The sequence below is a fragment of the Aquarana catesbeiana genome, linkage group LG10, assembly GCF_042186555.1.
Source record: "Aquarana catesbeiana isolate 2022-GZ linkage group LG10, ASM4218655v1, whole genome shotgun sequence".
Classification (NCBI taxonomy): domain Eukaryota; kingdom Metazoa; phylum Chordata; class Amphibia; order Anura; family Ranidae; genus Aquarana; species Aquarana catesbeiana.
Genome location: NC_133333.1, coordinates 163,066,284 through 163,079,601, shown reverse-complemented (window position 1 = coordinate 163,079,601; position 13,318 = coordinate 163,066,284). Strand labels below are relative to the sequence as shown.

General features: G+C 43.2%; 1 protein-coding gene across 3 annotated transcripts in view; it reads left to right on the top strand.

Annotated features, from left to right (window-relative positions):
* LOC141110994 (myosin-binding protein C, fast-type-like) overlaps positions 1-13,318 on the top strand; it is a 264,542-nt gene that overhangs the window by 158,861 nt on the left and 92,363 nt on the right. For all 3 annotated transcript variants that reach the window (XM_073602875.1, XM_073602876.1, XM_073602878.1), the window contains 3 exons: positions 3,974-4,080; positions 8,716-8,745; positions 10,557-10,696. In XM_073602875.1, the coding sequence (XP_073458976.1) occupies positions 3,974-4,080; positions 8,716-8,745; positions 10,557-10,696 (277 nt within the window). The remainder of the gene's footprint in view (positions 1-3,973; positions 4,081-8,715; positions 8,746-10,556; positions 10,697-13,318) is intronic.

Genomic DNA, 13,318 nt, shown 5'->3' with positions numbered 1-13,318 from the left:
ATTGGATGTGCTCAGAAAAAAATGTCTGAAACTCTAAGAAATAGCAACCATCAACTGCACACACTGAGTCCTTCCTCATTACCTCCTGTTGCCTTTAAGAAAAATGGAGGTGGGAAGGTGAAAGTATTATGGCTTAAGAATCTTTTCAAAAGTTTTGTTCAAACAGCTCTATGCTGGTGCAGACTTGGTTAAATAGGTGCTTGCTAGTATTCTTAAGCTTTTTTGAATACCACTATGCTCTGCGTATGTGACTGACCCACGATACTTTGCTCATATGTAGGGAATTCTTTACCGACCACCATTCTTTTCCCCTTCCTTGCTAAGCCTTGCTAACGTTTACTGGTTAAGTCAGAGTCCCCCTATGGACTGATATGAAATTTCTACCCTCTCTAAAGGAATAATTATTTAGATTGATTTCAGTCTATGATGCCCATATCAGAGAAATATTTCTCCTTATTTCTGTGGTCTGCTTTACCCTTCAATTAGTGAACTTGAAGTCTCCTTCTCAGAGTTCTATGGCTAGCCTTGATTGTTCCCCACTTCAGCATGTCACAAAGTTTTTTCTTTATTCAATATCCACATTACAATATTTGTAAACATGACTAACTGGTTAAATTCCTTTTCAATAGATTTTTCTACTACTGTATACTAAATCCACAGGCCTTTCCCTGTCTAGATGGCAGCTCACTTCCTTGTAGAATGTTAACAGATTGGTCTGGAAGGAACGACCTTTCGTAAACCCATGTTCTCTGAGGACTCTCGGGTGTAAGCCATCTGGTCCTGGTGATTTATTTGTATTAAGATTATTAGGTCTTTCCTTCACTCCGGCCTCTGTTAGCCACAACGGTATGTCCTGTGACATGTCACTAACAGTACTGTCGCAGTCGGTATACCCTCCTTTTCCTGCGTAAAAACTGAGAAGAAGGCACTTAGAAGATGGTACAGATGGGCTTTGATTGGCCCTGTCTGTACCATGTGATCACTGTGAACAATCATGAATGGAAGCCATTCATTATGTATCACTGTCGTATGACCTGCTGTGATTGGTCAAAGCAATCACATGGCATACTGATCTATGATCGGTGACAGATCACGCCAAAGCACAGCACACACAAAGAACAATCCTGGGGGGAAAGTAATTTGATGTCCACCCAGGGGCGGATCCAGAGTCTAGTCTCGGGAGGGGCACTGCCAGAAAATATATTTTTTGGGGTACATCTATCGGGGAAATGGCTGGTGTTGGCGCTTCAATCATCACGGCACCATGGTTGTTATGGTGTCAGGATGATTGAAGCGCATTATTACTATAATTACATTGTTATAAAAAATTAAATAGTTTAACTCACCATAATGCAGAATCAGTGGGAGCCCCGAGTGTGTCACTTGCCACGTTACCTGTCACTAGATGCAGATTGTCACTTGCCACGTCGCCTGCCACATGTTGCGGATTGTCACTTGCCACGTCGCCTGTCACCAGATGCAGATTGTCACTTGCCACATCGCCTGCCACGTTGCGGATTGTCACTTGCCATGTCACTTTCGTCGTCGCCTGCCACGTTGCGGATTGTCACTTGCCATGTCACTTGCCACGTCGCCTGCCACGTTGCGGATTGTCACTTGCCATGTCACTTGCCACGTCGCCTGCCACATGTTGCGGATTGTCACTTGCCACGTCGCCTGTCACCAGATGCAGATTGTCACTTGCCACGTCGCCTGCCACGTTGCGGATTGTCACTTGCCACGTCGCCTGCCACATGTTGCGGATTGTCACTTGCCACGTCACCTGTCACCAGATGCAGATTGTCATTTGCCACGTCGCCTGTCACCAGATGAAGATTGTCACTTGCCACGTCGCCTGCCACATGTTGCGGATTGTCACTTGCCACGTCGCCTGTCACTTGCCACCTGCTAAGGTGGTCTCTTGTGTCCCAGAGACAGGCAGCAGAGGGATGATGTAATCTCTCTGCTGCCGCAGCTGCCTGCATAGAGGAGGGGAAGTGGAACTGCAGGGATGCAGGGCGGGCGCCGGGCGGTGAGAGATGATGTCATCTCTCTGCTCCCCCGCCCGCCGGCTCCCTGATTGGCCAGCACGCAGCGGCCCGCCCACAAACACATTGAGCGGCACATGTCAGTCAGCGGCGGCTCTTTCTCACCTATGGAGCCGCCCGGCGGCTCCCTCACTCACGGAGCTGCCCAGCGGCTCTCTCAGTCACGGAGCCGCCCAGCTCCTCCTTCACTCACGGAGCCGCCCGGCTCCTCCTTCACTCACGGAGCCGCTCAGCGGCTCTCTCAGTCACGGAGCCGCCCGGCTCCTCCTTCACTCACGGAGCCGCCCGGCTCCTCCTTCACTCACGGAGCCGCTCAGCGGCTCTCTCAGTCACGGAGCCGCCCGGCTCCTCCTTCTCTCACGGAGCCGCCCGGCTCCTCCTTCTCTCACGGAGCCGCCCGGCTCCTCCTTCTCTCACGGAGCCGCCCGGCGGCTCTTTCACTCACGGAGCCGCCCAGCGGCTCTCTCACTAACGGAGCCGCCCGCCGGCGGGCTCTCTCTCTCAGTCACACCCTGCTCTCACAGTCACCCACATTTCTCGGAGGGGGCAATTGCCCCGTTGCCCCCCCCCTGGATCCGCCCCTGTGTCCACCCTGGACTGGAGAGCCAAACTCCAGCTAATACTTTATAAGCAGTTACAGCAAACACTGTTTTTCCTTTTGGAATGAAGGTTTTCATAAATAAATTAAAGCTGGTCATTGTAAGCACCCCTGCTATCTCTGTAAGGGCTCATTTACACTTTCTTCGGCTTTAACAAGGTTTCAACAAGGCTTCAACAAGGCTTCGGACACGCTTTGTTAAAGCTCTCTGAGCGCTAATCAAAGCTGCTTTTGCTTTGCTTTTCTTCGGCTTCGCTTTAAAAATTATACTCCATGTAGCTTCAGTGGTGCTTCAAAGCGTCTTCAAAGCCTCCAAAGAAATCTATGGCAAAGCTAGCTTAAAGCCCCACCGAAGCCTCATCGAAGCCCCACAAAGCCTCACAAAGCCCCACTGAAGCCCCATCAAAGCCCCACAAAGCCTTATCGAAGTCTCATTGAAGCCTCATCAAAGCAAGTAAAAGCAGGTGTAAACAGGACTGTATGCTAACCATTTTATTTAGTGACAGGAGCTTTTACTGGCGTTCAGAGAGCTTTAACAAAGCGTGTCTGAAGCCATGTTTTGAAGCCAGTGTAAACTAGCCCTAACTGATACATCTGGAAGAGAGCTTGTTCTTTTGCAAAACAACAGACTTACTGGCCAGATCACCAGATCAAATTAGAAGAAACTTGACGTTTTACTTTTTTATTTTTTAAAGAGAATCTGTACTTTTACAATTCAGAGCTAAGTGACAGGTTCTCTTGATAGGTCACTGCCCCACCCACCCACCCACTGATATCTATCTTTCCAGTGCCCTACCACAAGCTTGTTTGCCTTTGGTAGCCTTAAATCGCATCCCTGTGTAAGCTTTTCGTCAGTAGTCATACTGTCGCTTGATGTGGCCAAAGCATTCGACAGTATAGAGTGGGATTTATACTTCAGAGCTTACACTGGATTAATTTTCTTATTCTCCCGCTTGTGTGATAGAGTTTGAACCTGGCAATTGGTCGCTTGGGTTTAAGCACTACATCCTGGGAGGAAGGGAAGGAGGTCACATGCTCCTGCATTCCAGGAACCAGAAATTTTTTGTAAGGCCCTGACAGAAAAACAAAGAGTTAAGGGTTGGGTTTTTAAAGGATTCTCGTACTTCGCCTTGATCATTTAAAGTGACAGACTCTCTTTTATTTACAAAATTCTAATTTTAGCCTCCTTACTTGAATATATTTTCTATTTGGTAATGACCTCAATAGGATCATTGATTTTGAATTTGAAAGATGTGTTCTGGTTTTGGTGGCCAGGTTAATTTTCTGGATGGTCTGGATAATCTATTAATTTCCTATATTCATACAGGATTCACAAGTTAATTATTGATGACGTTAGGCCAGAGGATGAAGCAGACTACACATTTGTCCCTGATGGATATGCCTTGTCTCTGTCTGCCAAGCTCAACTTTCTTGGTAATATAGCCTTTAAGCATTTATTTTTGATGTACTATACAGTATATATATATTAGTGTATATTACAATTGAAATGTATAAACTATATATAATATTAATGAATTAACGAACATGCTTATTAGTAACAATACAAGCATTTTAACATTTTAAAATGTAAAAATACTAATTTATTAAATATCACAGTTTTAGGAACTCTCCACTACTGTTAAAAGTTGTCAACTTAGGAATTATCTATAAGAGAATGATTACTAAGTTATGATTACTGTAAGAATAATTAATAGGAAAATTGAAGGTGGTCTACACGCTAGAGCTTAGATATTATTTTTTATTATTTGAGTACAAGTTCTTTAACCACCTCAATAGAGGGCACCTACACCGCCTTGCTGCCCAGGCCATTTTTCAGCTTTCAGCGCTGTCACACTTTGAATGGCAAGTGCACGGTCATGCTACACAGTAACTATGTCACATTTTTATAATTCTCTTCACACAAATAGAGCTTTCTTTTGGTGGTATTTAATCACTGCTGGGTTTTTTATTTTTTACAAAAAAAAAAAAAAAAGACTGAAAATTTTGAAAAAAAAAGTTTTTCTTAGTTTTTGTCAGTAAATTTTGTAAATAAGTAATTTTTCTCCTTCACTGATGTCCCCTGATGAGGCAGCACTGATGGGCACCGATGGGCACTGATGAGGTGACACTTATGGGCACTGATGAGGCAGTACTTATGGGCACTGATTAGGTGGCACTGATGAGGAGGCACTAATATACTGCAATTGTGGGCACTGATAGATGGCACTAATATGTGGCACTGATGAGCACTGATAGGTGGCACTGATAGGTAGCACTGATGGGCCTGATAGGTGGCACTGGTGGGCATTGATGGGTGCCACTGATGGGCGGCACTGATGGGTGACACTGATGGGCATTGAGGGGCAGCAGTGATGGACATTGATGGGCAGCACTGATAGGCGGCACTGATAGCCAGCACTGACTGGCATCAATAATGGGCACTGATTGGTGGCACTTGTGGGCATTGGTGGGCACTGATTGCTGGCACTGGTGGGCACTAATTGCTGGCACTGGTGGGTACTGGTGGGCACTGATTGCTGGAACTGATTGCTGGCACGTCTCACCCTATATTATAATCAGGGCACTGATGATTAGTGCCCTGATTACATGTGTAGATGCCCCCCGGCTCTTTACAGAGATCGGGGTCGTGCCATGCCCTAGCAACACGGCGTGGCCGTGATCGCCGCTCGCCTGTTCTGGGACGACATCATATGATGTCGTCCCAGAACGAGAGCCGCACTGCCCCTCCGTCATTTGATGGTGAGCGGGCAGTAAGTGGTTAACATTTGCTCAGTTATTTCTAAGATTCACTAATCACAATTATTATTATACAGTATTTATATAGCACCAACAGTTTGCACAGCGCTTTACAACATGAGGGCAGACAATACAGTTACAATACAATTCAATACAGGAGGAATCAGAGGGCGCTGCTCCTTAGAGCTTACAATCCAGAAGGGAGGGTCAAGTGAAACAAAAGGTAATAACTATGGGGCATGAACTGATGGAGAAAATGAAAATACAGTTGTTAGGTGTGGGTAGGATAGGGTTCTCTGAAGAGGAGGGTTTTCAGGGATCTTCTTAAAGCTAATAGAGTAGGAGATAATTGGACAGATTGGGGTAAGGCGTTGCATAGGATTGGAGAGGCTCTGAAAAAGTCCTGGAGGCGAGCATAGGAGGAAGTGACAAGGGAGCTAGAGAGCGGGAGGTCTTGAGAGGAATGAAGAGAACGATTAGGTTGGTATTTTTGAGACTAGGCTAGTAATGGCGGAAGCCAGTGGGGAGATTGACAGAGAGGAGTAGCAGACACAGAGTGATTGGTAAGTTAGATGAGTTTGGCAGCAGCATTCATGATGGATTGAAGGGGGGATAGCCTATGTAGAGGTAAGCCAATGAGAAGGGAATTGCAGTAGTTGAGGAGAGAGATGACCAGGGAGTGAATTAAGAGCTTTGTTGTGTCATTGGTTAGAAAGGGGCGTATTTTGGAGATGTTGTGGAGATTGAGGCGGCAAGATTTGGACAGTGATTGGATGTGGGGCTTAAAGGAGAGTTTAGAGTCCAGGACTACACCTAGGACCTTGGCATGCGGGGATGGGCTTATAGTTGTTCCATCGATTTTGACAGAGAGATCAGGGGAAGGGGCACGTGGTGGAGGAAAATTTCTAAGTTCGGTTTTGGATAGATTGAGTTTGAGAAAGTTGTGTGACATCCAGACTGATATATCTGTTAGTAAATTAGTGATAAGTGAGAAGAATAGTAGTAAAACAATTGAAAAGTCCATTTTAGTGTTAACTAAGGGGCCAATTTATAAAAATTTGCTTTGTAAGAGTAAGAATATTCGCACCGTGCATATTCTATGGAGAATCTTGTGCAAATGGCCAAATGAATGAGTGTTTGGCCCAAAGAACCTCCAGCGGCAGAGTGAAGCAACACATTTAGCAGTGGAATTACTAGCACTACTAAATGTGGGCTTCATCGGACCTTCAGCTGACTTTTCCAGTCGAAAATCTGACGGACTTTAGATTTGGAACATGCTTTAAATCTTTATGTCATAACTCCGCCGGACCCAGAAATACACAGAAATGTATGCTAGTCCGATGGACAAAAACCGACGCTAGGGCAGCTATTGGCTACTGGCTATCAATTTCCTTATTTTAGTCTGGTGTACGTCATCACGTACGAATCCGTCAGACTTTGGTGTGATCGTGTGTAGGCAAGTCCGTTCGTTAAAAAGTCCGTCTAAAGTCCGTCAAAAGTCTGTTGAAAGTCTGTTGGAAAGTACGTCGGACCAGTCCGGTCGAAAAGTCAGCCTGTGTGTGCGCGGCTTGACAGCTTCCTCCTGCCGACATCCTAACAACCAGTGATTCATTTTTACCTGGCACTTTCAGCTGTCAACCAGGGATTTTCCAACAGTGATACTATTCTGGCGACAGTTGTCTCAGGGGGGAATTGCCCCTACTTTGCGGATAATTCCTGTAAAGTCTCTGGGACAGAAAGGGAAAAAATCTTCCTAAATTGACACAGGCAGAAAAAAACCTGAAATGGTATTTAAGCTTTCTTTGATCTATCCCATACTAAATAAAAAAAGTTTTGGTTATACATACTCTATAATTTAAAGTGTAATTCACCTTTACAGAAAGAATGAAAAGGTAAACTAACACCCTACAGCCTTTCCATGCCCCTCTGGTCCCCTGTTCTTACCTGCATGTGTGCTGAGCTGTTAGTGTCCATGCAGTTGATGCAGCAGTCTGGTGATTTGAAATGCATGTTCTCCCCTTTTCTTTTTGCATTGCTTCCGGGATGGATCAGAGCAATTCTGATTGGTTAGCACCGAGAATGCTTTGAGCCATCCCGGAAGCCACGCAGAAAGAAGGGGGAAAAGAACAGGGATTTCATATCTCCAGACTGCTGCACCAGCTACATGGGCAGTGACAGCTCATTACCCATAGGAGGCAAGAACAGCGGGGACCAGGGGCGGGGGGGGGGGGTTGGGGGGTGTTAGTTCATCCTTTAATTATTTCTGTAAAGGTGAACTAACTCTTTAATTCTCTAGAAAGTTGACATCTGCAAATTGGTTTTTACTGTCAAGGCTAACAATAACTTCAATGCTATTTTTTTATATGAATAATGATAGGCTGTATAGCCCAGGCTTCAAAAATAGTATAGTCTGAAACACTTCTTAAAATTGTGTATTACTACTGTATTTGTGACTACATACCTTAAACACATTTGAATTGTTTAGACGAAGTTCAACTTTCGGTTACTGTTACATGGTTACACCCCTATATAGGGTGTAACATGTAAAGTGTTCCTAAACACCTGCTTCCCATCCCCAGAACCCTCCTTCTCTCCCCTGCACCCATTGTTACATTTAAAATCAGCGTGGCCGCGTGGGCCTCCATCTACACAGCCGCATTATTCATTCACAGAGATCTGTGAATTAATGAACTACAAGTCTCTATCTATCACTGTGGCAGACACACTTGTAGTTCTCAATGGACAATGAGTGTGGTAATTAAGGATGAGCTCAGGCGTGTTCGCAAATCCACACAAGCAGAGCCCGACAGGAAGCACTGCACATCGCTAATTGCAATCAGTGAGACATTTTCCCGATCCACGGCTGCAGAGATCGAGAAATGTCTCACTACCTGTGATTAGAGCTGTGCAGTGTCGACTTCCTGGCGGGCTCTGCACAGGCTGTTTGTGAACATGCCTGAGTTCATCCTTAGTGGTAATCAGTGAACTGACCATGAGTCCATTGACACTCCCTCCAGCCTTCTAATTGAAAACCCATGCTGAGCTACGGCAAAGAGCTGAAGGAAGTGTCTGGCATTGAACCAACGATCCACATAATATATGCACAGATTTTTCTTGCAAAAATATGTGCATTTATTATTTTTTTCCTAAAAGTGAACCTTAAACACATCCATATTAGCAACATATATTGTATAGTATTCTTACCAGTTAAATTACCAATTAGTATAATTTGCATGTAATAGATGTATTTACTATCAAAATTAAAAGAAAGAAGGAGTTCCTTAAATGACACACCGTTTATTTATTTTTCAGAGGTCAAGATTGAATATGTTCCTCTTAAAGGTAAGAAGGTTCTAAATACGATGAGTGCTATATAAGGGCTTGTATTGATGGGCAAAGACAGTGTGCTTTCATGTGCATTCTGCCAGCATTTAAGAATAGTTCGAGAAGCTACTAAGATCATTCAAAGTTCATTGACAGACACGTTTGACCTGAATTTGACCAACTTCTGACCTGCATTTTACCTCCTTCTAAGCTACATCAACCTGCTTCAAATTGCCTTTGAATTTCCATTGATTTAAATGGTTAGACAAGCTGTTCTGATGAACACAAAAACCCACATACCTAGGCCCTAAGGTGTCATTCACACATTTGTTTAGGGGCTAACTAGGAGTTCCTGTGGAAGACTCAGCGAGGTTTCTGCAAACACCTGCAGACAATAAGCCCTATACAGGGGAAGAGGCTGAGGGCACCTGCAATCATTTGGGGCTGTTTGCATGTAATTGGACTTGCAGCAATTACCTGTGGATGTGTGGATGATTGGTCCTGCAACAACAAACTGTTTGCATCCAGGGCTGATCGTCAATGAGGCAGAGCTCTCCAATTAGCAGGGAGCATGAGCTTTGGTAATTGCAAAGCTATAGGTCTGTCTCAGCAGGGGGTTTGTAGGGCCCCTGCAAGGAGACCACTACTTCCCTTAGAGAGCAAGGGTCCCACTCTTCAGCAGCAAGAGATGGGTTCATGTGAAATAACCATTCTTTCCAGCTATTACCAAAAACAGATTTTGGAATAATTACCCTAATGTCACACAAGCAAATTGGTAGTGAGTAAACATCTCTTTGTTAAATGCTTATATTGACAGTAGAAAATGAACTGCACTCAGTAGATGTCACAGCAATTCCAGGAAATGTATTGCTCCGTCACCACGTGATTCACATTCAGTAGTATTTTAGGCTGATATGAATGAAATAGGCAAACCAGGTCCATAAGCTGTCTTTAATCATTTACAAAGGAATATCCAAATCCTGATTTGTAGTATTTCAGAAAGTATAATTACTATTTAAGTCCTGCCATTAACATTTTCGTTGTCAGGGAAAATATCCGATTTGCTGCTTGCTTTGAATTGGCTATATAAGATTTTTTAAAATTTTAATAATTTATGCACTTGGCACACATTTTTTTTACATATGCAGGTTTGTTAGATTTTTGTTTTTTTCTTTATTAATAAAATATATTTTTGTAGATCTATTATGCAGGTATATTTGGTTTATCATTCGACAGGTGGTTCCTATTAATAATTGTAATATAAATGTAATAATCCATTGGTGGGATATTAAGTGATAGGTGGAGGCCCCTCCTTCCTATGTCATGTCTTCCACTGTTGGCCTTTTATTGGAAAGTGAATAAGAGTCAACTTCTGTCCAGTGGGTAAGCAGCTAACCAAAGAAACAAAAAAGCTGACTTATGCCGAACTAGAGAAATAGCGCAGTGATCATCCTAGAAGAAAATGTACAGGTCTCTTCTACTCCCCCGGCCTGTGACTGGACAGTGAAAGGAGAAGCAGCAGACTGATGAGCTCATCTTTCTGTGACTATGCTCTCTCCTCCTATCAGCATGCTCTTTGCACTGCAGCACAACTGATTGGCTCCTTGTGCTGCTTCTTACTCCCCAATTGTGAGAGCTCTGTTGTACAGGGGATTGCAAGATGCTGATTCCAAATCAAGTTCAGGTAATTACACTGTTTACAATAATAAAATACATTTATTGATGTATTAATGAATACAGGGATGCATTAATTTGTGTATTGTATATGTGCCTGGAGTTCACCTTTAATCTACAGTTTCTTGATAGTGCTATCTATGTTCTTACTGCAGAGCCACCTAAAATCCACCTTGATTGCAGTGGTGGAACACCTGTCAACACCATCGTTGTTGTGGCTGGAAACAAACTACGATTCGATGTCCCCATCACTGGAGAGCCTGCACCAACTGTGGCATGGTTTAAAGAAAACATTGTGAGCTTTTTGGTTATTGTTTTTCAAACCTTTCCTAGCTTTCATAGCAAGAAAATCTCAGATTATCTGCTTATTTTTAAAACAAATCATTCCCTATTTGTTATTACCTTGTCCGAACAAGGTTCAATAGACACCCCCCCCTGCCCCCTTCCATTTCAGCCCAGTTGTCAATGATGTGATAGTTTGTTCGACAATTACTATGTCTTACAACACATAGGTGAGGTTGAAAAAAGACACAAGTCCATCAAGTCCAACCTGTGTGTGTGCTTTTATGTCAGTATTACATTGTATATCCTTGGATGTTGTGGTCGTTCAGGTGCCTATCTATTAGTTTTTTTTTAATTATTGATGCTCCACAGCCTGTGGAAGAGAATTCCACATCCTTACTGCTCTTACAGTAAAGAACCCTCTAAGCAGTTTAAGGTTAAACTGCTTCTCTTCTAATTTTAGTGACTTGCCGCGTGTCTTTTTAAATTCCCTTTTGCAGAAATTTTTTATCCCTATTATGGGGTCACCAGTATGGTATTTGTACATTGAAATCATATACCCTCTCAAGCGTCTCTTCTCCAGAGAGAATAAGTTCAGTGCTCATAACCTTCCCTCATAACTAAGGTCCTCCAGTCCCTTTATTAGCTTTGTTGACCTTCTCTGGACTCTCTCCAGTTCCAGCACATCCTTCCTGAGGACTGGTGCCCACAACTGGACGGCATACTCCAGGTCCGGACTAGAGTCTTGTAGAGTGGGAGAATTATCGTTTTTATCTCTGGAGTTAATCCCCTATTTAATGCATGCCAATATTCTGTTTGCTTTGCTTGCAACAGCTTGTTTGCTTTGCTTGCAACAGCTTGGCATTGCATGCCATTGCTGAGCCTGTCATCTACTAGGACCCCCAGATCCTTTTCCATCCTAGATTCCCCCAGAGGTTCTACCCCTAATGAGTAGATTGCATTCATATTTTTGCCACCCAAATGCATTATTTTACATTTTTCTACATTAAACCTCATTTGCCATGTATTTGCCCACCCCATTAATTTGCTGCAAGGTTTCCACATCCTGCGGAGAAATGATTGCCCTGCTTAGCTTTGTATCGTCCGCAAATACTGAGATTGGTCTGTTTATCCCATCCTCCAGGTCGTATATGAATAAATTAAATAGGATTGGTCACAGGACAGAACATTGGGGGACCCCGCTTTCCACACCCAACCATTCTGAGTACTCCCCATTTATCACTACCCTCTGAACTCCCCCCCCTGTAGCCAGTTTTCAATCCATGTACTCACCCTATGGTCCATGCTGACAGACCTTAGTTTGTACAGTAAACGTTCATGGGGGGCTGTATCAAATGCCTTTGCAAAATCCAGATACACCACATCTATGGGCCTTCCTTTATGCAGCTCACCTCCTCAAAGCAGGTTAATAGGTTGGTTTGGCAAGAACGATTCTTCATGAATCCATGCTGATTACTGCTAATGATACTGCTTTCATTACTAAAATCTTGTATATAGTCCCTTGTCATCCCCTCCAAGAGCTTGCGTACTATTGATGTTAGGTTAACTGGTCTGTAATTCCCAGGGATGTATCTTGCCCCTTTTTTAAATATTGAAGCTACATTGGCTTTTCTCCAATCTGCTGGTACCATTCTAGTCAGTAGACTGTTCGTAAAAATTAGAAAAAATGGTCTGGCAATTACTTAAGGACCCTCAGGTGCAAGCCATCTGGTGACTTATTAATGTTAAGTTTTTCAAGTCTATTTCGAATTCTATCCTCTGTTAGCCATGAGAGTGCTTCCTGTGACGTATCATGAGGACAAACATTGCAGTTTTGGTTACTGAAGCTCCCCGTTTCCCTCGTGAAGACTGAGGAGAATAAATTCAATACCTTCGCCATCTCTCCATCCTTAGTAACCAGATTCCCTTCATCATTCTTTATGGGACCAATATGATCTGACCTCCATTTCTTACTATTTATATACTTAAAGAATTTCTTGGGATTTTTACTCTCCTCCGCTATGTACCCTTCGTGTTCTATTTTAGCCGCCCTGATTGCACCCTAACATTTCTTGTTGCATTCTTTGTAAAGTTGGAATGCTGATGATGATCCCCCGGCTATGTATTTTTTGAAGGCCTACTCCTTTGCTTTTTATGCATTTTTACATTGGAGTTTAGCCACCCAGGACTTTTATTAGCTCTTATAAATGTATTTCCCATTGGGATGTACTGGCTGTTACCCTTATTTAATATGCTCTTAAAGCATACCCATTTTTCCTCCGTGTTCTTTCTTCCTAAGATTTTATCCCATTTAGTATCTTCTAGCAAGGATCGTAGTTTAGGGAAGTTTGCTCTTTTGAAATTCAGTGTCTTTGTATTCCCCTTATGTTTCCTTTTTGTGTGATTTATACTGAAACAAATTGACCTGTGATCACTGTTTCTTAACTTGTCCTGAATTTCCACATTCGTGATCAGGTCTGTATTGTTGGTAATCAGTAGGTCTAGTAATGCTTTGTTTTTTGTTAGTGCATTTACCATCTGACCAATTAAATTGTCCTGCAAGACATTTAGGAAATGGTGAGCTTTAGATAAATGTGGGGTTCTTTCCACCCATTCTTTGACTGGATAATTAAAA